This window comes from Astatotilapia calliptera, chromosome 15 (assembly GCF_964374335.1).
Source record: "Astatotilapia calliptera chromosome 15, fAstCal68.1, whole genome shotgun sequence".
In the NCBI taxonomy this organism is placed as follows: domain Eukaryota; kingdom Metazoa; phylum Chordata; class Actinopteri; order Cichliformes; family Cichlidae; genus Astatotilapia; species Astatotilapia calliptera.
Window position 1 is genome coordinate 26,613,959 of NC_137436.1, and position 24,903 is coordinate 26,638,861.

The 24,903-nt window shown below is 44.3% G+C and overlaps 1 protein-coding gene across 2 annotated transcripts; it reads right to left on the reverse strand.

Moving 5' to 3' along the window:
• asap2b (ArfGAP with SH3 domain, ankyrin repeat and PH domain 2b) lies at positions 1 to 24,708 on the reverse strand. 2 transcript variants are annotated; one of them, XM_080289466.1, is made up of 28 exons: positions 24,295 to 24,708; positions 17,839 to 17,911; positions 16,468 to 16,622; positions 16,271 to 16,345; positions 15,432 to 15,481; positions 14,979 to 15,108; positions 14,266 to 14,351; positions 14,053 to 14,128; positions 13,855 to 13,941; positions 13,414 to 13,517; positions 13,104 to 13,173; positions 11,253 to 11,343; positions 11,102 to 11,150; positions 10,860 to 11,026; positions 9,954 to 10,087; positions 9,436 to 9,530; positions 9,173 to 9,362; positions 8,832 to 8,917; positions 8,645 to 8,760; positions 7,927 to 7,994; positions 7,726 to 7,833; positions 7,404 to 7,638; positions 7,212 to 7,307; positions 4,954 to 5,221; positions 4,818 to 4,879; positions 1,148 to 1,212; positions 906 to 1,025; positions 1 to 813 (listed from the first exon to the last, which is right to left on the reverse strand). In XM_080289466.1, the coding sequence occupies exons 1-28, from the start codon at positions 24,418 to 24,420 to the stop codon at positions 766 to 768; spliced, it is 3,030 nt and encodes a 1,009-aa protein (XP_080145592.1). In that variant the 5' UTR covers positions 24,421 to 24,708; the 3' UTR covers positions 1 to 765. The 2 variants fall into 2 exon arrangements, with proteins under 2 accessions (XP_080145592.1, XP_025998463.1); XM_026142678.2 differs by having other exon boundaries at positions 1 to 742; positions 24,295 to 24,705.
• Between the last annotated feature and the right edge of the window lie 195 nt (positions 24,709 to 24,903).

Genomic DNA, 24,903 nt, shown 5'->3' on the forward strand with positions numbered 1-24,903 from the left:
TACACTTATGATGATTTTAATAAGTCGAAAATACATTAAAATTTAAAGGACACTCAGATTTTCTGCTCAGATTACATGTTTGATCTTAAAATAATAAAAATCATTTCATCCTGAAGCTTTTACAAACAAGCTGAATGTTCCTGATGTAACACAGCTAGATCCCAGCAGCAGAACCACAGAAATGTACATCACATCTGCCAAAAGTATGTGGACGCTGTGCCGGTGCGGTCATCCTGACAGAGTGAAGATGAAGTCCTTTCATAGTAAACTGATTATTTCTATAAATGAAGCTGGTTTTGTAACAGGAAGCAGAAAAAAACAAAGCTGTTGTTTCGTCGCGTTTTTTTAAGGCAGTGAAGGATTTTACTGTAACTGTGTTCAGCTGTAGTTCCTGTTCTCTGTCTGTGGAGGCGCTGTACTAACGTAGCTCTGCTGTGTGTAAACGTATCACTGAAGAACACTGTTCACATACTTTTGGTCTGGTCTGCCCTTTTTGTGTCCGCTGCATAGCTTTTAGAACATTTCAAACTCAGGCCGACAGCTTTTGAGGAAGAGCATGAGTGAAGATCGAGACCCCAATCAGATCTCTTTGGATGTCGGACTCTCCTCTCAGGTCCACAGGAGGATCCAGATGTGCCCTCAGTCTGACCACAGTTGGAGGCACGAATCACTCCGACAGGAAGTGAACAAAGGTGCGAGGAAACACTCCCCGCCTGGTCGGATCGCTTTCGATGTGACCGATCTGAAACGCAGACGGTGGTTAAATCACAACCTGGACAACGGGTCAGGATTGTTCTTCAGGTGGGTTTTCATCTAAACGCACACACATGCTGTAATAAATGTTGTGAAGTGAATGAAGTTGTGCTGATGATGCGTTTCCTGTGCTGGAGGCGTTTCTCACTCACCCACCACTCGCTGTCCTCCTCGCCGTCCACCACGATCAGCTCTCCCTCGCTGAACGTCAGCTCGTCTGGACTGTCCGCTGCACAGTTGTAGATGGCCCTCACCCTCTGAGGCCTCTGCTTCTACACACACACGCACGCACGCACGCACACATTTAGCAGTAAAGCTGTGTTACATGCTGGACTTGTGATGATGACTGTGTCTGTGTGCAGAAATAAATGAGGTGGTGTGTTTGAGGACTTACAGAAAATGTAGTTCTGGGTTTGCGGGGTGGAGGAGACGGATTATGAGGGGACACGATCGGACGACCTGCCAAAGAGAGATAAAGCCCCCACAGACTTCAGAAAAAAGTTTCTCTTCTGTAACTTCACCTTTGTTTGAACCAGAGGCGGAGGCAGACATTTGATACACCCGGGGCTTAGGCCTAAAGGGTAGTATGCATGTGGGATTGGGGGGGGTAGAAATGACTGAAAGATTAATAGGCTCTGTTTTGAGTTTTGTTCAAAAAGGAATGACTTCATATAGGGAAAAATATATATCACATATGCAGGACACCTTAAACTAGTTTTTTAATTAAGCAGCAAGGCAGAACAAAATCAGGGCTGCATCAAGACACGAGGACTAAACCCCAAATCAACCAGACCCAGAACTGATCCGGAATTAAAACAGGACACAACAGTTCAAAATCAGGACTACTGAGGACTTAACCAAGACAGAACCAGAATCAGAACTAGATGATAGTAGCACTAAAAATCATCATAGACCTGCACTACACTTATTTTTTAATTCTACCAAAGTACAATATTTAGATTCAGAAAAGTTTATATAATTATTTAGCCTTGTTGTGCAAACAAGCCTGCATAACTTAATAAATGTAGAATTTGAAAAATAGTAAACCTAAAAAGAAACACTAGGTACGAGATACATGAGGACCTATGATACGGTGATACTTTTGGCAAACAACCATTTGACTAACATGTGTGTCTCACCTGCTCTCTCTCCCTCTCTGTTCCTCTCTCTCCCTCTTTGTGCTGACAATCACGGCAAACATCAACATCATCAAACATACAGTGGAAACCAGATATTTACACACTCTTCAGATAAAAACACTTTTTTAATTGTAACATCAAATCAGACTAAATGTTTATTTTTTTTAGATTGATAAATATAAAAACATATTTGTTAACTTTAAGAGTAAAGAGAGAAACTATCTGTTTTCTTAATTGTAAATGGCACCAAATTGTATTCAAAACTGAGCCACACTTATGGAGCTCCACAGTTCTTTTTCTGGTGTTTTGGTTGACATCTCTTGATTTTCCCATGTCACAGAAACAGGCTCTGTGTTTTGCCTTATATGCATCCACAGGTGTGTCACCAATTTACTCACATGGACTCTACGAACCTATCAGAAGCTTCTTCAGCTCAGAATGGAATCGTCTGCAGTTTTCTTATTAATTAACAATAAACTTAGTGTATATGCACTCCTAAATTTGATGAAAGTGATAATAAAATGACAGCTCTCTCTCTTATTCCGACATTTAACTAATTCAAAAGATCTTTCAATATTTATTTATCCAAAACAAGTTTACTCTAAATTGATGTTTAACAGTAAAAAATGTTCTTGTGTTTTCCATAAAGTGTATGTAAATATCTGGTTTAAACTGTGAATATACTGCTGTGTATTGAAATTCCTCTAGCCGTTAGCATGCGTCCGTACTAGCTCCCCCGGGAAATCTCGCATGTTATCACGATAACAGCGCATGTCCCCCCCCTCGGCCAACGCGGATGCAGCCAGTGACTCTCTCCACTCTGTAGTCAGCAGACTGCAAACGCAATCACTTCTCCTAATATCAGGGGACTTTAATCATGTCTCACTGAACTCCACACTGTCCACCTTCACCCAGTATGTGACACGCCCAACCAGAGACAATAAAACACTGGACTTACTGTACACCAATGCAGAAGAGGCATACAGTTCATCACCTCTCCCTCCCCTGGGCAGATCTCATCACAACCTGTGTATGAGCCCTTATTGTGCAGGAAGCTACCAGCTGCCCGAACAGTGCAGAGATGGTCAGAGGAGAGCGAGGAGGCTCTTAAGGACTGTTTTGAGTCTACTGTGTGGGAGGTGATCTGTGACGACCACAGAGAGGACATTGACAGCCTTGTGACATGCATTACGGACTATATCAACTTCTGTGTGGATAACGTTGCACCCAGCAGGACTGTGCGCTGTTTCTCCAACAACAAACCTTGGATTAACCGTCCTCGAGCAGAAGAGGAGGGCCTTGCAGAGAGAGCTGGAGGACTGATAAGGAAAGGGAAGTTCAGCTACAGGCAGAAGATGGAGAACCAGCTTCAACAAAACAACTTCTCCCACAACTCCACCCAGTGCTTCCTTCAGAAGTTCTCTGACGACTTGGCAATAGTTGGCCACAGTGATGGGGACGACAGGGAGTACAGAGAACTGACCCACGACTTTGTGGACTGGGTCCAGCAGAACTACCTCCAGATGAACACTAGTAAAACCAAGGAGCTGGTGGTAGACTTCAGCAGGCACAAACATCCTCCACTGCAACCACTAAACATTCGATGCATGGACATTGAGACTGTGGACAGCTACAGGTACCTTGGTGTTCATCTGAACAATAAACTGGACTGGACTCATAATTCAGACACCCTCTACAGAAAAGGGCAGAGCAGGCTGTACCTGCGGCGGAGACTCAGGTCTTTTGGAGTGAAGGGCCTATTCCTGAAGACCTTCTATGACTCTGTGGTGGCCTCAGCCAACTTTTACGGTGTGGTCTGCTGGGGTGGCAGCATCTCTGCTGGTTCAGGAAGAGACTGAACAGGCTGATCCGGAGGGCCAGCTCTGTTCTAGGATGCCCGCTGGACCCAGTGGAGGTGGTGAGTGACAGGAGAATGGTGGCTAAGCTGTCATCCCTGGTGGACAACATCTCTCACCCCATGCAGGAGACTCTGACAGCACTGAGCAGCTCCACAGTGTAGGACAGAGCGATTTCGCAGGTCTTTCCTCCACACTGCTGTCAGATGTATATTGCATTTGTATTTTATTTTATTCTATTGTGTACAGTATCTTATTTTTATCCTATTCCAGTGTTTTTCTATGCAACTTTGCACTATCCACTTTCTGCTGTAACAAAACAAATTTCCCATGTGTGGGACTAATAAAGGTTATGTTATCTTATGTTATCACATGGGAAAAGACCCAGGGAAACAGAGTTAACGCTAAAAAAACAATAAAACCCCTGAAAACCACGAATTTCACACTCGAGCCTCAACTCTCATGGCCTGGTACCAAACCACTCACAGACCCAAGGGGTGGGAACCACTGCAGTAAAGCACCAGAATATCTGACATGGCACGAAACTGCAAAGATACCCTTAAGTTTCACACAGAGAAACATCCAGTGTTGAGGTTTAATGAGCACCTGACCTCATTAAACCATGACGGGGGTATTTCACTGATGTATTGTACACCATAATCACAGCTTTCCTTGAATGAGTGACATCAGAGATCATGTGAGTGTGTTCTTGCAGGTCGTGGTGTTCCACAGAGCTCTATTAACAGTCCCTTGTCAAAGCACAAAAGTTTCAGCCTTTTAACAGCAGTTATGTTTTTATAACACACCTGCTTACTTCATATTCAGGCTTAAAGTTTGACACAGGTGCCTGTAGCTGCTAGCTGTCTGCTAGCTTCACCTGAACTGGATGTCTGCACCATGTTTGTGCTGCTGGAGCCTTTTAGAGCATTTTTAATGACATCTTACGACCAATAATATGCTGCTGTGAGTTACTGTACTAACATCCAAGAAGGCGGTGCTGCAGCCTGAGTGAAATTCAAATATTTTCATGTTACTGATTGTGGATATTTTAGTGTGTGTGTGCGTGTACCTTGTTTTTCCAACGGAATCGTGCCTGCAGGTCTCTGAGGAGGAGGAGGAACCCTCGCTGCTCTGTAATCATAAGAACAACATTAAACTGGTGTGCTTCCTCCCAGCAGACCCAGCTCAATCAGACCAGTACGTACGCGGGAGGAGAGACAGGGGCTTTGGATCCTGGTGGTCCTCTGTGTTGGTGGCTGGGTGGGAGGAGAGGAACTTTATGCTGGGGTGGTGATGGAGGTGGGATGCAGGGCGGTGGCGGGACTGGAGGTGCTGTAGGTAGTCCTGTCGGCAGGGGAGGCAGAGGAGGGAGGGGGGCAGTCTTGGCTGTGGCGGCTTTGGTCTCCAACATGCCGGTTCTCCTGCTGGGCCCAGGAGGAGGAGGAGGAGGAGGAGGAGGAACCAGTGAGAGCACTGGGAGAAGAGGGCAGAACAAGAGTCAAGAAAGCCCTGAGCAGTGGCTCCAGGCACACCTCCACAGTCAGAGCCTGAAAGCAATCCAAAATGCTGCAGCAAGAGTACTGACAGGGAACAGAAAGAGAGAGCATATTTCTCCTATATTGGCTTCACTTCACTGACTCCCAGTTAAATCCAGAACAGAATTCAAAATCCAGCTCATATACAAGGTCTTAAATAATCAGATCCCATCTTATCTTAATGACCTTGTAGCACCATATCACCCCATTAGAGCACTTTGCTCGTGCAGTGCAGGCTTACTTCTTGTTCCTAGAGTATTTGAAAGTAGATGGGATGCAGATTCTTCCATTTTCAGGCCCCTCTTCTGTGGAACCAGCTTCCAGTTTGGATTCAGGAGACAGACACTATCTCTACTTTTAAGATTAGGCTTCAAACATTCCTTTTTGCTAAAGCATATAGTTAGGGCTGGATCAGGTGGCCCTGAATCCTCCCTTAAGCTGGGCATACACTGTGCGATTTTTTTAGTCACGTTAATCAGCTTCTGCTCAAACTGTACAATTGACTTGCAGGGGTTAGAAGTTTGTAGGTCACCATGCAGGGTCTCACACTATGCGGCCTGATGCTCTGATGCGACCTCAGTGCTCACACTGTGCATCCCTAACATGAAGGTTATAAAACAAAATCTGTCTCTCGCTCTCCCTCTCTGTCTTTCATTCACACAGACATACAACCACCATCAGAAACAGGAAAAAAATAATTTTTCCACTTAACAAACTCATTCACCCAATTAAACAGTTTGAAAAGTCAATCTCTTCACTTAATCTGACTCATGAGGTTATTTTAAATGAAATAAACAATTTTACACAAAAGAAACATTTGGTTACACCCAATTGACATGATCAATGACATCATAACCTATAAAATCAGGAAGTACTGGGGCAGCCCTTCCCACATACCTGTTTTACACATAGGACCTGCTCAAAGGAACACACAATGGTAAGTATAACCAAACTATATAAACAAATGAAAGATTGTTCTTAGCTTTAAGAACATTTGCACAGATGAAATGAATATAACCAATGCTAATACAAACAGACCCGGGATAGTATGTAGAGCCAAGATTACATGTGCTTATTTTGTGTTCTATAAGATAACAGAACACAAAATAACAATTTATGCATGTGACAAATGGTAAATGAATTCAGTCCTAGCCACTTTGTCACAATACTACACGACGCATGACACACGATGAAGGTGAAACTCGGGCCGATCACCAAAATGGTCACACGACTGAAAAAAAAAATTGCCTCAAAATGGGCCAAAAGTCGCACAGTGTATGCCCAGCATTAGTTATGCTGCAATAGGTGTAGGCTGCTGGGGGATTCCCATGATGCACTGAGTGTTTCTTCTTCTTCCTTCACTATGTGTTAATAGACCTCTCTGCATCATGAATAAATCATGAATGAATCATAATTGTTATCAATCTCTGGCTCTCTTTCACAGCATGTCTTTTATCTTGTCTTCCTTCTCTCACCCTAACCGGTCGCAGCAGATGGCCGCCTGTCCCTGAGCCTGGTTCTGCCAGAGCTTACTTCCTGTTAAAAGAGATTTTTTTTCCTTTCCACTGTCTCGAAGTGCTTGCTCATAGGGGGTCATATGATTGTTGGGTATTCTCCGTATGTATCTAGGTTTCTACCCTACAATATTAAGCGCCTTGGGGCGACTGTTGTTTTGATTTGGCCATGTATAATTAAAATTGAATTGAACTGAATTTAAATTCATTGAATTGAACTGAACTGGATTAAATTGAACTGAACTTGAATTGAATTGAAAGCCTCATACAGCCGGTTCATACCTCAGAAAGAGGACAGAACTGTCTGCTCTTTTCGTGAAAATAAAGCAACAAAGCCAAATAAAGCTGACGGACGCAAAGAAAAACATCACAAACGAGACCCTCCGCTGTGGATCTGACAGGAAGTCCACCCACCGTACTTGGAGTTCCTCTCCGGCGTTTGAGGGTTGGGGGGGTCGGAGGACGACCGCTGTCTGCCTACTGATTCCACGGAGGTGCCTTTATTGGTACCTGATGGTGACAAGACAGAATCAGATCAGTTTTATTTCCTCACAGCTTCACAGGGTCTGAACAGCAGAGCTGATCTCAGCCCAGGCGCCCTCTGACCTCTGCTGGGTCCTCGGGGAGGAAGCGGGGGCGTTGGGCCGGGGGGCGGCAGGTTCACATTCAGCATGGTGCCGTAAGTCTCGTTGCTAATAATGGTGCTGGGGATCGCAGGCCGCTGCTTGTCTAATGCCAGGGAGGCAACATCCCACGCCAGCGCCGCCAGGTTGGGCTGCACGGGTCCACTTCCAGGCACAAAGCAGCTGACCGGGCGCTCCTCCCGCCGCTGTGGGATGGGCTGCAGGACCCACAGAAAACACAGGAAGTACACGGTCACTTAAAGCCAACAGAAAGTTTAATGCAGGACGTCAGAAAAGCAGCCTACCTTGTCCTCCATCTCGTCATCGCTCTCATCCAGGTCTTCGTTTTGCAGACGCCACTCATACTCGACGTGAACATGGACGTTAAACTTTCCGGTCTGAGCCTGAGTTAGCTGGAACACATCAATCAAACTTTATTGGTACAGACACTCGACAGCACAGGAACTGCTTTACTTTGAACAGCCTGGAAGTGTTTGGATTCTCACCAGTTCTTCGCACTCTTTGTGTCGCATACGTTTGGCAATGTCCAGCGGTGTTTCTCCTGCATCGTTAGCTGTGGACACAAATTCAGTCATTCAGACTTTTGGTGAATTATGTCAGCACATTGTTTCCAAAAGGGAAAGATGATTAGATCTGCACTTTTCTTGTGTTACTGCAGGTTTTTCTCCCCCTGAAAAGACAAAGTACTCAGCTCTGTTTGTTCTCAAGACATCATTTAAATTTTATGTGATGGTAGAAACAATAACGGCCCCAGATGAGGGTCACACCAGCTGTGAAACTTGCTTTTATTTCTTCAAACCTCACAACAATAAACTAGAGCCAGGTTGGCTGGTTATTTGAACTTGACCTTCATCATTAGCGCCCATGTCAAAGTTCCTCTTATAAAACATTTCAAGAAACCTTATCGAGTGATATATCATATTAAAGGGCATGAAAAGAGCTGTACCACACACTTTTTCTTTTTTTTTTCTAAAATGACATCCAACGACTTTACAACGATGTCATAAAGTTTAGAACAATCACACACTGCATAAATACATCTTAAAACCTCAAGTTTGGACAGATTTCAGACCAGTCGTACGGTAAAAGATCATAAAAAGCAACATTTGAGTGTGTAATGCTCATATGAATGATATGAGCACTTGTCACTCATCGTCAGCATTCAGCACGCTCTGATATATGTGCAAGTGTGTGTGTTCTTACTGATGGACACTGAAGCTTTCCCCCTCAGCAGCAGTTTCAGGCACTCGCTGTTGTTGGTTAGGCAGCAGTAATGCAGCGCCGTGTTTCCTCTGGTCGTCTGCTTGTCCAGGTTACCGCTGAAACACAGACCCGGTCACTACACACATACACACACCTGGAGAACAGGTATTTAATTGAACAGTCACACCTGTTTTGTCCGAGGAAGTCGACAATGTGGAGCGAGTTTCTGTCGCCCATTCGGACCGCCAGGTGGAGCACCGTCTCCCCGGGTTCCTGACACACACACACACACACACACACACACACACACACACACACACACACACACACACACACACACACACTCAGTCTGCAGAGCAACAACGGACACCTGCACAGAGCTGTGTCTACGTGTTACTGAATGGACACACAAAGCAGAGCTTAAGAGTAAAAGCTTAGTAAAAACAGACACAAAATGAGCACAAAGACACAACAGAGAGACGCATGAGTCAGTCCGTCAAACTCGTGTTAGAGATGAGGAGGTCATACATGTTCGTTGGGCTGTGGGATGGCATCCATCAGGTCCACCCCCTCAGCGTAGACTTGGATAAGCGACAGAATGTCTCGGTTCCTGATGGCCTCGTAGAGAGCCCGCAGCCTGGACGCGGCGTCGGTGCACTTCCGCCGGGCGAAGCGTTTCTCGGTGTACTTCGCTGTGATGTAGTCCTTCCTCATCTGCCTGCAAACCAGACGGACGAGTCACTACGACATCCTACTACAGCTCAGACTCACCTCCTGATGCCGTCACCTACATGTCGCTGGTTGGAGTTGGTTTGGTCACTTCCTGCGCTGACAGATCTGCCTCCATGATCTCATTGAAGCTGGCGTTTCCCACATTATTCGCCAACTAAAAGGCAACAAAAGCCCAACATCAACTCTGGTTCGGTTCTGGCTGTAGCTCCTAAGATTAGACACGTGATCACACTTCCTGATTCTTCACAGCTGAAGACGACTGACATGCTCGGCAAGGGTTCTGGTTCCCTGATTATTCCAGAAAAGGTTTGCAAACATTCAGAATGTCCCTTCCATTCACGTCTTCACACAGGTGAATATAATGAGGTTAAGAGATTTCAAAGAAACAGTTTTAAACGAATCAGGAGACAGTCTTGCAGGATGGTAAAAATCTGAGGGTTTTTTGCTTTGCTTTTTTGGCTTTTTCCTGCAAATATTTTAATTTTATTTAACAGATTAAAGTCATGATGAAATGAGTCACCGCAAACTGACAAACAGAATGCTCTGACCTTCTGTCGGGACAGTGAAGTGGACTCACCAGCAGCTCAGAGGTTCCCAGGACATCCAGGTCCAGACTCTGGATCCTGGAGTAGTGGACCCCCATTTCTCTGTGGATCCCTGAGCACTCAATACAGATCAGCACCCCGAGGTTCGTGGACAGCCAGGAGGGATCTGTAGAGGGTGGGTGGGGGCACAGAAACAACAAGCGGTGCCTTCACATCCTCAAAATGTAATTTCAAGACTAAAGAAACAACAAAGTGAATGAGATGAATTAACAATCTGCTGACAGACAAACCTGGAAAAGAATTCTGGGAAGTTTCTGCAGCTCTGAGCAGAAATGTGTTTGGACTACAGGTCCACGTGAGGAAGCTGAGTGAATACTTTTGGCAATATAGTGAATGTTGAATATATAATTGATAAAAAAAACTGTATGTTATTAATCTAATCTTTGGACGTGCTGAGATGAACAGATGAAAACGTGTTTTGTGGTGTTATTAGAGAGACTGGAGATGCGCCCTCTCTCATGACACTAACGTGTTCTCACTTCTGTAAACCATGACAGGAAATAGAAGTGCTATGAAGTTCCACATCAAGTGTTCACAGTGCAGTTCAGTAAAACCATCATCTACAAGAATATCAGCTAGGTTTAAAGCAACAGACCAACTAAAAAAGTTGCATAAAACAACTTCAATGCCAAAAACAAAAAAACCCCACACAAAACAACCGCAAAGGAAAAAAACTGCCTGAAGGCCCAGAGCTTTCCACAAGCAGTCCTGCAGAGGTCAGTGGGGTTAGAACGCCGGCAGAACTAAGAAAGACTCATTCAAGCGTCACTACTTTTTTGACCTGACCGTGAGTGACTGGACTTCCGTGTTTAATCTTTGAATTTTGTTTCCTTTCATGAGTGGTGTTTGTTTGAGAGAGACTTCTGAACAATTCTGACCTGCAGCTCCACAGTCGCAGCAGCTGTTGTTTCCAGTCCTCTTCTTCACCTCTCCCACAATGGACTTGGTCAGCTCCTGGACGATGTTGTTCTCACCCTCGTCCTGGTCTCCTTTGAACGCCTTGTTCAGCGCCTCCTCCTTGCTGTTCTGCAGCACCGACACCCAGCTAAAAAACACCAAACCATAAGCGCTCGCAGTAGCGCGAAGCCCGGCAGCTCAGGCCATGCCTGCTCGTACTTACATCTGACACTCGGCCTCGTCCTCGGCCTGGAAGTGGTAGGTCCGGTCATCTGTGGGGGGGGGGGGGGGGGGGGGGGGGGGGCACGAGACAGAGTTTAGACTTTACACACATATATACAGAGGAACATGTGAGCAGGAAGTCTGCAGCATACGGGAGAACAGGTCGAAGCTTTTCTTCTCCTCATCGGGGTTCCTCTTCACCTGGCAGGTGAGCAGGTTGACCTTGGCTGGAGGTTTGTTTGGCTGCAAGACAACGAGAGGAGGTGAGAGCTCAGCTCTGACTGAACCTCACTCAGATATCAAACATTCAGCGTTACAGAGAAAAGATCCTGAAACTGTCACAGAGTCTGTACTGCTATATACCATAACATGGACAATAGTTGGATCCCAGTTAGGTTCAGCCCACAGCAAGAACCTGTAAGGACTTTAAGCTGCACAACTCAAAACCTTCCCTCATCTTGCAAAACATCTGCACATATCATTTAAAGTTCTGAGATGATTAACCTCAGTGACTTTCTGTAATCTCATTTTCTACTGTTTTCTGAAGCCTGATGACTTTTGATCCTCTGGCTTTTCATGCCACAAAACGTCTCATTCATAAGGAAACTATTGATGAACCACAGGGTTTTCCTTTCCTCCTCTTGCCTCCACCACTGTCTCCTGCCTCCCTAAATGGCCGTACCATGCGGGCCCCACAGTTCACCCATACATACCCACTATGGGCCCATGGACCCGTTTTAAGTCTGGTAGACTAAAGTTTTATGACGTTTTTCCTTCACATTTTTGATATCAGAGGATCTTCTGCAGCTGACGGTTCTACTCCCCAAAGCAAGGCAAGAGTCAGGTTTCAGAGCTGGAGCTGATCATCATGCGCAACGTTTGTATCTTTGTGTTCAATTCATTTTGATCATGTAAACAAAATGCAATTTAGGAAAAGAAAAGAAAAACTAAACTAGAAATACCCTCCAATATCGCTTCACCTATCCTCAGAAAGGAGTGGGAATGGGAGTGAGAATAAGTGCACATTGGACCATAAGACGGATGAACTCGGTGAGCTGACCTCAGATGGAGCACTGCGAGGACTCTGTCTGCAGTACCTGTCTTCATTTGAGTCTGAGTGGTAAATGTGGAAGGTTTCTACCAGCTGTGAAGGGTTGGCGTAATCCTGGACATGTTACGCTGAAGAAACGTGTCTCTGAAGGAATGCTTTCATGAAGGAACATTACTCTGAAGGAGGGATGTACCCAAGGATGTACCGACAGCTATCAAGAAGGTGTAGGTTACCTTGGAAACCCGGTTCTCAGAAACATGAGTCTAATCTTGAAATTTACCTTAAATAGAACTGAAGATATGTGTTACTGTGAATCTGTAGATATGAGGTTTGTTTTTCTTTGAATTTGCTTTTCAGCAAGCTCAAGGAGAAACAAAAGGCTGAAAGTTAAAGAGAAACAGTTAAGAAGAATTAGAAACTTTCTCTCCAGCAGCCCTCAGATTTCAAATCAAATCCTTTTCCCACCCTTTTCTTTTAATCATTTTCCTTCTGCTCTTTGTGTTCTGCTAGCTCAGTCCTGATTGGCCATTTGACTGCTCAAACTTCAAAATAAAAAACAGAAGGCAGAAAAGAAACTAAAAAAATAAATAAATAGATAATGTACTATTTAACCCCACTTAATGTAGACCAGGAGTAGGCAACTCCAGGCCTCGAGTGCCGGTTCCTGCAGGTTTTAGATATCACCCTGGGTCAACACACCTGAATCAAATGACTAGTTCATTACCAGCCCTCTGGAGAACTTCACGGGATGTTGAGGAGGTCATTTAGCAATTTGAATCAGCTGTGTTGGAACAGGGACACATCTAAAACCTGCAGGACACCGGCAATCGAGGCCTGGAGTTGTCTACCCCTGATGTAGACGATAAACTCATGAGGAGATTTCTGATTGGACATGTAGTGCAGGCTGGAGGGCGGGGGCTTGTCATGGACCAATGGGAGAAGAGGACCTTACCGTCCCGTGACAGATGGTCAGGAAGCCGTTCTTCACCGAGCACTTTCTCTTCTGCCACACCTTCCTCAGTCTGACGAGGAGAGAGACAAAGCTTTTAGTGTGAAAGGTCATAGAGTGGAGTCGTGACTGAGGCAGCTACCACTAACACACGTGTGCAGAAGGAGGAAAACATGTTAAATCTGTAAATATGTTACATTTAACATTGAGTCTGTGTAGACTGACTAAATGCTGCCTCTGCTGGACGTCACAGGAACTGCATGTGCATGTCAGTCACATTCATATGGCATTCTGGGACACTGAGTTCGCTCACCCTTCACTTTTCTTGTAGAGGAAACCAGAGCGCTCGTTGCCGTGGGCTTTGTCACCCTGCAACTGATGGAGGCTGTAACCTGCGTTCTGTTTGGCCTGGGCGTCCTGTCAATAAATCAGACACTTTATGTGAAGCAGCTCTTATGACAGAAAGACGTGAGAACTATGACCCTACACAGAGTTCAGAGCTCAGAGCAGCCTCTGTTTGATGGACAGCTTTGTTAATCAACTTCCTTTCCAGTAACAGGTGAGCCTGTCAGAGCTCACCTGGTTATGCTCACCATCAGACTCATGACATCTGTTCAGACCATGTTTGTTCTAACTGCTGTGCGCATGTTAGCGACTCTTTACCCTCGTGTTTATCCTGCATTTTAACTGTGTTCATGTTTTCGGTCTGTGCCATCAGTCAAATGGATGTTACACCATGTTTGATGTTTTTTACCTCTTTCTGATCGGACTGCAGTGCCGCCTTCAGGGTGTCTCGGAGCTGAGCCAGCTGCTTCCTCTCGCCGTCCTGAGTCTGTTTGATCTGCAGAGGAAGAGAAACTCTAACTTTAAGCCCATTGTTGTGTTCGCACAGAGCGATCGGTAAGTGAGCTGTGAGCTTTAATGCTCCTGCAGGGAACACAAGCGTCCTCACCGCTGTCAGGTCTGTGGACAGTTTCTCTACGGCCGGTTTCAGAGTCTCCACAGCTTTCAGTCCATCCTGGAAAAAACTGAAGAAAAAAACGTCTGAGAACCTCCAAGGAAAAAGTGAATCAATAACAAAATTAATGTTTTAATATTCACACTTTATTATCTTTTCTTTAACACCTTACTCATACATGGACCTGTTGGTCACGTTTGGACATACTTGCACTGAGCATGGTAAAACTTGATGAGGTTCTGGAGGAAGTCTACTCCTTTCTTCACTTTGATCTCGTTCACTTTGAGCAGGTACTGCAGAGAAAAGCCAAAGAATCAAGAAAAACTGAAGAAAATAACCGTTACTGCATGACCAGTCCTTCCTTGTCCTCCTCCAGCTCTTCTAGGAGGACACTGAGGCATTCCCAAACCGCTGAGAGATCATCTCTGCATTTCCTGGGTCTGCCCGGGGTCTTCTCCTGGCCTTTAAACCTCATCTTGTTTAGGCATCCTGGTCAGTACCATCTCGGCTGGCTTTACTCTGAGCTGATCCTCATCGGGTCTCTAACAGCGAGCCTGGACAGCCTTCAGAGGAAGCTCGTTTTCACGGCTTTTTTTCTGTCACCTCTTTACCAGCATATCCACAGAATTCACCCTCCACTCCTTCTCTACTCATGACCAACAAAAAACCACGAGAAACACAGACTGAGCTGAAGATCAGCGCCTGATGAAGCCAAAAAAGCTACAAACCCTGAAAACCATCAAACTGGAAAACTTCTGAAAAGAATCCGTCACAGACCTCTGTCCACCAAATCTTCCACGTCATATAAAATCTGCGCTGACTGGTCGAGGCAGTAAAACAAACGTTGCTCTCGGTCTGACCTCAGAGGATAGAGATGATTGTTTTAGCATTCAGGTCACCTGTGTGACCTCTGACCTCACCTCGCACATCTGCAGCTGGAACATTCGTCTCTCCTTCTCCATCTCCTCTGCGATTTCTCCTCCGCTGAACTCCGTCCGAATCATGCCATGCATCTTGGCGTTCTCTTTCTTCTCTTTCTCAATCTTCGCTCTGCAGAGGTCAAAGGTCATGTTAAAATCTCAACACAAAAAAATGTGATCAAAACAACAAACTGAGGAGAAGAAAAAATAGAAAGATGCTAAAATACAGAAGCCAAGAAACGCCATGATTTCAATCATCATATTTTATCTTTTCTTCTTTTTTTGAGAAAAAAGGAAAAAAAGAGCATGTATCAGTCTGTGGAGACAGAAACAATAAAGATAACTTTATTCAAACATTCTCATTTAAATGCTGAATGAGTCGACTGGTTAACGTGTTCTCGTTTCCGTGATTTAACATTTCAGTGAGAGCAGCTGATAATGAGCCCTTCTTACAGTTTGGTCTCGTAATCCTTCCAGGCCTTATCGAACGGCTTCTTCAGATCCTGCAGGAAAAACAGACGTCACACAGTCACAGTTCATAAACGTGCGCGCGTGCGCGCACACACACACACACACACACACACACACACACACACACACACACACACACAGGACTCTAACCTCTGAGTCACTCTGGAAATATTTCTAGATGATAGCATGTGCGTTAGATTAGAAAAACAAACACAATGGTGACCGTGTCACAACAGAGGTGTTTTAAATTCAGCCATTTAGTCTTTATGCCACGAGCCACAGCCTGCAGGACGACACCACCATTACAAACAGGAAGTTATGCTCATCGCACAACTACAAGAAAAACTGTTCAGTGTTTTGCAGAAATTAAATGTTGTATTTGGCACCTCAGGGCCACCTTACCTAACATGCCTACATTTTATAATTCAAGAAGCAGTTTTTTTTTTAATTATTCAAACTGAGCATAAAGCAGGAAAAATAATATTGAATAAATCAGAAAAAACAAAAAATGATCTTTTATTTCGATTTCCTGCTTTTGTTTTTTCATATGACAGGAAACGGAGGATTTTACAGTGGCTGGTTTGCTGCTGTGGTACAAAGATATTTAGACATTAATGTGGGACCCCAGCGTGATTTTATTTGTTAAATCTGAAGCTGTGTGTTTAAAATGATTACAGTTCTGATGTAATTATTGTAAATACACAGTCAACATGTCATCTAACCAAACATGATTCATTTTTAGCCACAGTAACAGGAAGTGAAGTGTAACTGAGCGAGTGTCTGCGGGTTTGTTTCAGCAGGAAGAAGAAAGTGACACCAACCCCTTTCACTCCTTTCAGGTCTCCTTTCAGCAGACTGTCCAGAGGGAATGTGATGATGTTGTTCATGTTCTGCAGCTGCAAACAGGAAGTTGTGTCACAGCACAAATGCGCAAAACACACCACACTTTCTACATTTAACACTTTTCACAATAAAATGTCTGATGTTTCACTCTCTGAGGCTGACTTTGGTTCCTCACCAGGTTCTTGAAGAGGGCTGTCAGCTCTCTGGTGAAAACGACAAACTTGATGAAGGCAGAGCCGACATCGCCGTCATCCCTGTCACCCCGGGTCAGGTAGTTTTCCCCGAACTTGTGCATGGACTGAACGTACTGCTCCTCATTTTCCACGTGAGCTACGACACAGAAAACACTTTAAATAAATGCGGACTGCAGCTCGGATCATCTTTCATTTAACTCCAAAAACAAAAATGATTAAACTCTGTGTGAAAACAAAAACCATCCACTCCACCATGTGGAAAAAACAAGGACAACAAACACGTGTGAATAAAAAAGTAATAAAATAAAGGGTAATTAAAAACAATAAATATAAGAGGAGACAAAGAGAATAAATAAAAATATGATACTAAATACTGAGAAAAACTGGAGATATATAAATGAACAGAAATAAAATACACACCTCAAATTAAAATAAACAAATCTAAACAATTAAAACATAAATATTTATTTTAAATATTTTAAACAAATAATGAATGTGAATGTATTAAAATAAATGTAAATTTATTGAAATTATATTTAAATTAATTTAAATGAATTTTATATTGCAACAAAAGATTTTTCCAAAAACATTTCTAGTTAATTTAATTTAGTCCCTTTTGATACGAAAAATTAAAAGTAGAAAAATAAAAGGAGAGAAACAAAATCTTAATTTTTTACAGTTTTTCGTATAATTTTTCAGCTTTAAATAATTCTGATGATTTAAAAGTGTTTATTGGGCTTCAGTTGGACATGTCTGTGTGTACCCGCTGCATTTCTTTAGCAGAGAAAATGGCCTGTTCCCCTCGAGCTGAGGCACCGAGCCGCTCTGAATCTTTGGTATATACATGGAGATTTACCTCCAACATAAACCTGCAGGTCACAGAGAGAAGCTAAATATTTCAGAACCTCTCTGCTGTCCACATACTTCTGGTCATGCAGTGCCTTCTGTCTGTGAAACTGCTGAATGATGCGTTTCCTGTCAGTTTTTGCAGAAGTGCTGAATAATGTTCGGATCTTGTGTGTTTGCTGAGTGTGTGAAGGACTCGGCCTTTCCTCTGTTTGCACTGTAGTGTGGATGTGGGCGTATCCCTCAGCATGCCGGGACACGGGGAAGCATGACAGGAATGTTTGGAGGTGAGACTCCACCGGCCCGAGCAGAGACCCACCAGCAGCACGCGGCTGCTGACGAACCCACCCCACCCGCACTGACCTGAATAAAAAAACTGCTTTTATTTTGGTAGTTTGTATCTGAGCGCAGTGTGCTACCACAAACAGGAAGTGACAGTCAAAGTGAGACTGTGGTGACAAGCGTTGTTATTTTGGGTCAGACTGACATGAAACTGCATCTCTCACCCAGACCAGACGAGTTGATGGCCTTCACCGACTTCTTGATCTTGTAGAGAACGGACCGGTCCAAGTCGAGAGCCTGAGGAGAAGAAACAGCACGCAGATTAGGAGCCATGCCTCTAATGCTTACACGTCAAAGTTAAAGAAAAAGTGTGTTTATAGTCAGTATGAACCGTTCACCACTGCTGGTGTTCATCTCAGACTGTCACCCTTCATACCCTGAGCTGACGTGCGTGGACGGACTGCAGAGTCTGCATGTTTTACCCGAAGCAGAGTTATTATCAAGACATCACACATCTAATAAGAGACTGATGAAAACAGTGCTGCTATTAAAGGTGCTTTTTTTTTTAGCAGACACCTCTCACTCACAGAAACTGTTTCATTCAGACCTTTGAAGCAGATCTTTTTATTCTTGCAGTTCAACATAATCCGAAGACGCCTGCTGAGGGACAGCGCCCAGCGGCCACAGCTACTGACCTTCTCAAGGCTTTAGAATGCTGGCAGCATTTCATAAAGTTTAGTCAGTTCTTTTTGTGTTTTACTGTTGCATCAACTTTTGCCTCCCCCAAACATAAGCCTGGTTCTGTTAAAAGAAAGTTCTTCCTCCCCCCTGTCACCAAGTGCTTCCTCACAGGGGGTATTATTGTAGTATTATATTTATTATTTTAGGGTCTTTATCTTACAAAGCACCTTGAGATGTGCATTGTTGTATATTAATAAATCTGTAATGAACTGAATCTTATGTTCTGAAAATGATCAGATTCTCTGTGCTGTTCCTGTTTCCTGTGTCCCTCCTCATCTGAGCGGTACAGTTTGGTGCATTAGTCCCTAAAATAAGAGCGCTGCTTCTGTGATCTGCAGGACATCACATGGAATCATCAGTATTGTATTGATTGGCACGATCAGCTCTGGCGAACACACAGAACCTGACATAGCCACGCCCACTGTATTCACAGGAATCTGGTTAGGGCTTCAGAAGGAATTCTTTCACCTGTTTGACGTACCCAAAGGGAGCTCATATTCTGTAAAGCCGGCGTGCCTGCAGGAGAGCTGATCTGAAAGCTAACGTCTTCTAGTTCCTGAAACTCTCCTCGTTAGCCTGAGGCTAAAACGCAGCCTAAATTAAACCTTTGAGTGGTAACACGAGCTACAGCATTAGCTTCATGTTAGTCAGGAACATGAAGTCTGCTTGTGTCTAACCCGAGGCTGTGGGAGGGAGACTGAAGAGGCCATGTGATCTAAGCCTTTACCATAGTTTGCATGACTGATGAGACCACAGAGGTTCAGTCACATGACCTTCAGGTGTTTTCCTGCCGACCTCATCTGTGGGGTTCACCTAAGCGTCTACAGCTCTGAGTCACAGGTCCATGACTCAGAGAGAAAAACATGCACTTGGTTATTCTTTGACCAAAAACTGGTTCAAGATGAGCCACTCATCAAACACCGGAGCTGATTTCAAATCTCTGCACAGAAACACAGCGAGGCGACAGGTGAGCTCAGGTGTAGAGCAGCGACTTCATTCAGCTCAGCCAAAGACCAAACAACAGATCGAGCACAAATACAAAGAACTCAGAAACAGCTCAACTCAGTACGGTGGATGATTGATGGTCTCACAGCACTGAGGTCCTGGCAGGGCCTTCTAGATAAATATTCATGGTCTTCTTGTGTTTGTGAGAGTTTACCTGCAAATTCACCAAAGCACTCACTGAAAAAGAGCTACAGGACGGGTTAAACGTAGAAAACACCGTTCCTACAGGATGAATGATGCAATAATCTCAATGAAACGCCTGCAAACACACAAACAACACACAGGGCAGGTCTCTGAGGACAGAGTTGAAATCTTGGTACAAACGCCAACAGGCTCATGTCACAGCAGCCCACCCACGAGCTTTCATTATGTCCCTAATAAGGGTGTTGCAAGGGTGTAAAGAGGTCATAAAGGTTAAATATAGTAACTTAGTGCATGATTGTACACCACATAGATCATTGACCTGGTCAGCAAAGATAAAGGGGGATCACTTCCTCTGCTGATACGTCAGTCAAACTGTCTGATCAAAGTTTACCAGCAGCCCCTTCAGACTGTTTCAGGCTGACGTCAGAGGATTCATATTTAATGATAATTAATGGTAATTACCCCTGTTACCTACTGAATTCATTTTCAGCACAAAGCTCTGGTTTTTCCCTGTGTTATAAATCAAGTACATCATTTCCCCCCCCTTATCTACATCACACTCATGGTCAGTTTAGAATCACCAGTGATCCCAACATGCAGCTCTTTGGACTTTGGAACCTACTATGAGGTTGCAGGCAAACATCTAGGAGGATGTTAATGGATGAAGATGCCCAATTGACTAATCATAACTAACTGACTGGTAGTTGGCCTTCATCACTCTCAGCATGCATGCAGGTGTCTGAAGGCAGGTGAGGTTATTGGTGCCCTGACTTCTTTTCGCCCCACCTCCACCTGCAGACATCCTGACTTGGAGGCTGCAGGCGAGCAGGGGCGCTGCTTTGTCTTGTGAGGTCAGAAACGTCCACCAACGTGTGTCTAAAACTGTCTGCAGGACGTCGCATGTCCCCACCACCCTCACGGTTTTTACACTGAAGTTCAAAGAAACAGTCTGTAAAACTGTTAATGTAATGACTGTAAAATCATTGAGATTACAGTTATTGACTAAAAGTAATCATCATCATGAATTTTCCTGTAACCGAGTGGCAACAATGTAGAGCTGCTAAAGCTCACAGTAGTGGTGATATTTATTCAAACAGAGGTCTCAGGTCTACAGGATGAGGCACGAGCCAAAGTGTGGATTTGGAGAGTGGCAATCATCAAAACAGAACATTTCACAGCAGTTTTCTGACAGTAGAAGCAGCCGAGACGCTTCCTGTTTTTAGGGTTTCCTCAGTTTCACAGCCTCTGCACACCAGCTCTGCTCAGCTGCTTTTAACACGTGCAACAACACTAATTTTACATTAGTGAACGCAGGTGAGCAGATCAGTGTGACGAGTGGAAGATGAAGCAGATAAAGAAACCTGAATGGGCACAACACTGATCAGACCAGCAGGGACTGTGTAAAGTACTCATCTGCTGTTTTTACCATTCAGCACACTGATGCTGATTTCATGTGTTTACTGTAATTATTCTACCGTCTGAAGATGAGGGAGGAGCTGATGATTTATTGGAGACTTTAATTCCTTTCACATCACTTCAGACAAGTTGAGACACAACAGAAACAGAGATGAGCTTCAAACGTGAAGAGAAGAGCTTTAAAAGTGACCAAAGGAGAGAGAGAAAGAGGACGAGACAAAGAAAGATGACAAAGGAAAGAGGAGAGAATGGAGGGATTTAACTGAGAGGAAAGCAAAGATCGGAGACAGCAGGAGGACCAAGGTGAGGCGAATCATGTCGAGACTCGATCAGAGGAGTGAGGCTCTACCATCGCCTCGGGTCTACTGAGTGGGAACATCCCAGCATGCAACAGGAGGAGGAGGACATGATCAGCAGACCTGCGATTTCTACAGACCTCACGTCAGGTTTTCAGTTGTGCTTTTAAAGCATTCGCTGCAAGGACATAGATTTCTTCACTTTATGCTGAGAGGAACCAGCGTTCAACTCTGTGCTCTGAGCTGTAATCCAACAGCTCCTCAACAACAACAGATGGCCTCTACAACGATGGGGAAAAATATTTACTGTCCTTAGAACCAATAAAGTCTCAGAAGGAATCTGAAAAACTAGAAACCATTAAAAAAAGAAAAAGAAAAGAGGAACCCAAACAAAAGTCCCCACAAAAACACACAAAGTGAAATAAGAGATTGTTTAAGCCATCCCTGAATCACGTGATCACCTCCCTAAAAAACATCCATGTTGTGTCTTCTTTTCAGAGCATTTGACTCTTTATGCTAAGAATTAATAAATAACCTCTCTGACACACTGTTCTATTTATCCATCAACAAGGAAACCTGTGAAAAAAATATTTAATGCCTTCATTATTGACAGGAAGCCATGAATAACCAATGGACTCCTGTCCTGAAAGACTTGCTGGCAACTATAACGTGATATCAAAGACTCAAAGAGAGAAAAAAAAACTAAAACATGACCACAAAAGAGCATATATGTATTAAAACAACAACAACAACAACAACAACAACAACGTCCTCACTGAACAGCTTTCTGTCCCATTAACAGTCTCAGGCCAGTATGCACAAAGTGTGATCACTAACGCCTAAGCTTTTCCTGCCCTGAGGTCAGCTTTCAAAGACATGGCCAGATTTGTGAAACAATTAAATGAGCACACCTAATACGACCTAAGCGTGTGTTTTCTTATGCTCGGCCAAGATGTTTGATATAGAGGAGTTTCTAACTCCTTTAGTAAGCAAACATAATCAATGTTTGTCAATCACCTCCATTAATCAGCTATGTACCACAGGCCTTCAAGCTGGCAGTAGTTAAACCTTTACTAAAAAGGCCATCTCTAGACCTAGCGGTCTTAGCTAATTATAGGCGAATCGCTAACCTTCCTTTCATATCAAACATTCTTGAAAGAGTAGTTGTCAAACAGCTAACAGATCATCTGCAGAGGAATGGCTTATTTGAAGAGTTTCAGTCAGGTTTCAGAGCTCATCACAGCACAGAAACAGCTTTAGTGAAGGTTACAAATGATCTTCTTATGTCCTCTGACAGTGGACTCATCTCTGTGCTTGTCCTGCTAGACCTTAGTGCAGCGTTCGATACTGTCGACCATAATATCCTATCAGAGCGATTAGAACATGCTGTAGGTATTACAGGTACTGCACTGCAGTGGTTTGTATCATATCCATCTAATAGACTCCAATTTGTTCATGTAAATGGAGAGTCCTCTTCACATGCTGAGGTTAATCATGGAGTTCCACAGGGTTCAGTGCTAGGACCAATTTTATTTACATTATACATGCTTCCCTTAGACAGTATTATCAGAAGGAATAGCATACATTTTCACTGCTATGCAAATGACACCCAACTCTATCTATCCATGAAGCCAGATAACACACACCATGTAACACCGCTTCCATGTAAAATAGAACGTCAGCCTTCAGCTAGCTGTATAATTTAAACATGTATCAGACTAAGTTAACAGTTCATCTGCAAATTTTAATACAACTTCTGGAGGCTTATGCAGATTTTTCTCCATGTAACACAAACAGGAGCGGGCGGAGCAGCTGCAGAATTTGCTTTTCTTCATGTTAAAATGTGTTAGCTGCTTTGACAAAGGACTCCCGCTCGCTGTTTCCCAGTAAAGGTTTTAATGGTGGTCACAGGAAAAAAAATGTTGATCATAGGAACAGCTGCTGTGGATGCTGGAAACACGTTTTCTACCACTCAACCTGAGCTCACCAACTCAGTAATGGCTCTGCCTCTTTGCAGCGTGTAAACAGATTCCCTTCCATGTTAAACTGCGCCAGCATCATCATTACTTGTGTTTTTAATTCTGTTTAAAATTGGGGGCTGTCAGACTTTTCATTCATGTGCTGCTCATAAATATGCTTCTATTGAAGGTCTGTTTTTTATTTTCCAATATGGGTGAAACACTGCACAAAACCCAACGACATGGTCCAACGATGTGCTGCAGACATTTAACCTCAGTTTAGCACCAGGTCCACAATCTCCTCACTGTCCTTCACTGATGACAATCTCACCCACACTGAGGTGGTGCTCCACTGTAATGGAAAACAACCGAAACGATCCAGTCTAGGTGAATCGAGTTGAGCCGAGTTGGTGATAGTGGAAGAGTGGCTTTGCTAATACTACCTTAACCTTTCATGAATATTATCATTGAGTTTACAGTACAATCATCACGTTAATTTACTTTAAGATATTTTCTCTAAATACGACTAAAAACAGCCAGTGACGACTTCCTCCTGAGCTTGAGGGCAGTTTGGGGCCTTTCACATGTCTGTGCCCACGGCCCTGTTTTTTCCCAGGGCGGCCCTGTTTTTTCCCAGGGCATCCCTGTGGGGAAAGCCTTCAGCCCCATCTTATTCTCCCACCTGAAACCTTTGACCTTTAACTTCTGCTTCCTCATCTCTTCAGTTTTAGAAATATGCTTCATCATCGTGTTGCAAAAAGAAAATAAAAAGAAGCTGTTAAATCTTACAAAATGTCTACAGAAGGAAGTGTTTCTCTCAGTTCCTCTTTCGAATAAAACAGATTCGTTTGACGCTCTGTTGCTTGGAAAGTTTGAAAAGCAGTAGAAATCACCGTTTATTCACACTGTAGGTCCTCAAACAGTGAAAACAGGCTGTGACTAAAACCCTCTTCAATCCCACACACGGGAAAACAAACCACGTTCATGAAAAAAGGAACAAACCGGACTTTCCGGGTATTTACAGAGAGGCTCAGTGGAAGCCTTTTTACCACCTTATTAAACTCTTATAATCCCCGACTTCCAACCGTGTGTGTGTGTGTGTGTGTCCTTGTTTCCTCACCTCCTCAAGAGCTCCCACCGCGTTCCTGCAGTGGCCCATCCGGGTAGTGAAGTTGGAGGTGGTTGGAGCTTTGTAGTCTTCATTGGTCTCGTCGATGAACTCCGTGACGCTGATCAGCTCCGGCATGGTGAGCTCCGGCAGACGCAAACTGACCGGGGGCGCAAAAATCCCGTCAAAACTGCAGCAGTGATCGCGCAGCCGCAGGTGGAGCAGCCACACCTGGACGCCTCAAGAGTGCCCGCAGCGTCACAGCCAAGATCCTCTGCTGTTCCCGCACGCGTCGCTGCTCATAGTCATAGGAGGAAGAGGAGAAGTCCGACCTCCATGTTTGTCCCGCAGCACGAATCACCGACAGCACCGACACATTCCAACACCCTCAGCTGCTTCACCTGAGCAGGAAGCGCACGGAGAGGGGCGGGGACACTGAGGGGGCGGGGACAGAGAAGGGCGCTCCCACCCTGCTGCTGTTTCCGCAAACCACAAACACGCACACTTACACACAGGTACATACCCCCCCCCCACACACACACACACACAGACAAAACACCTACACACAGAGAGACACACACTCACACAGTATTTTCACAGTCCTATCAGGGTGGGACTGGA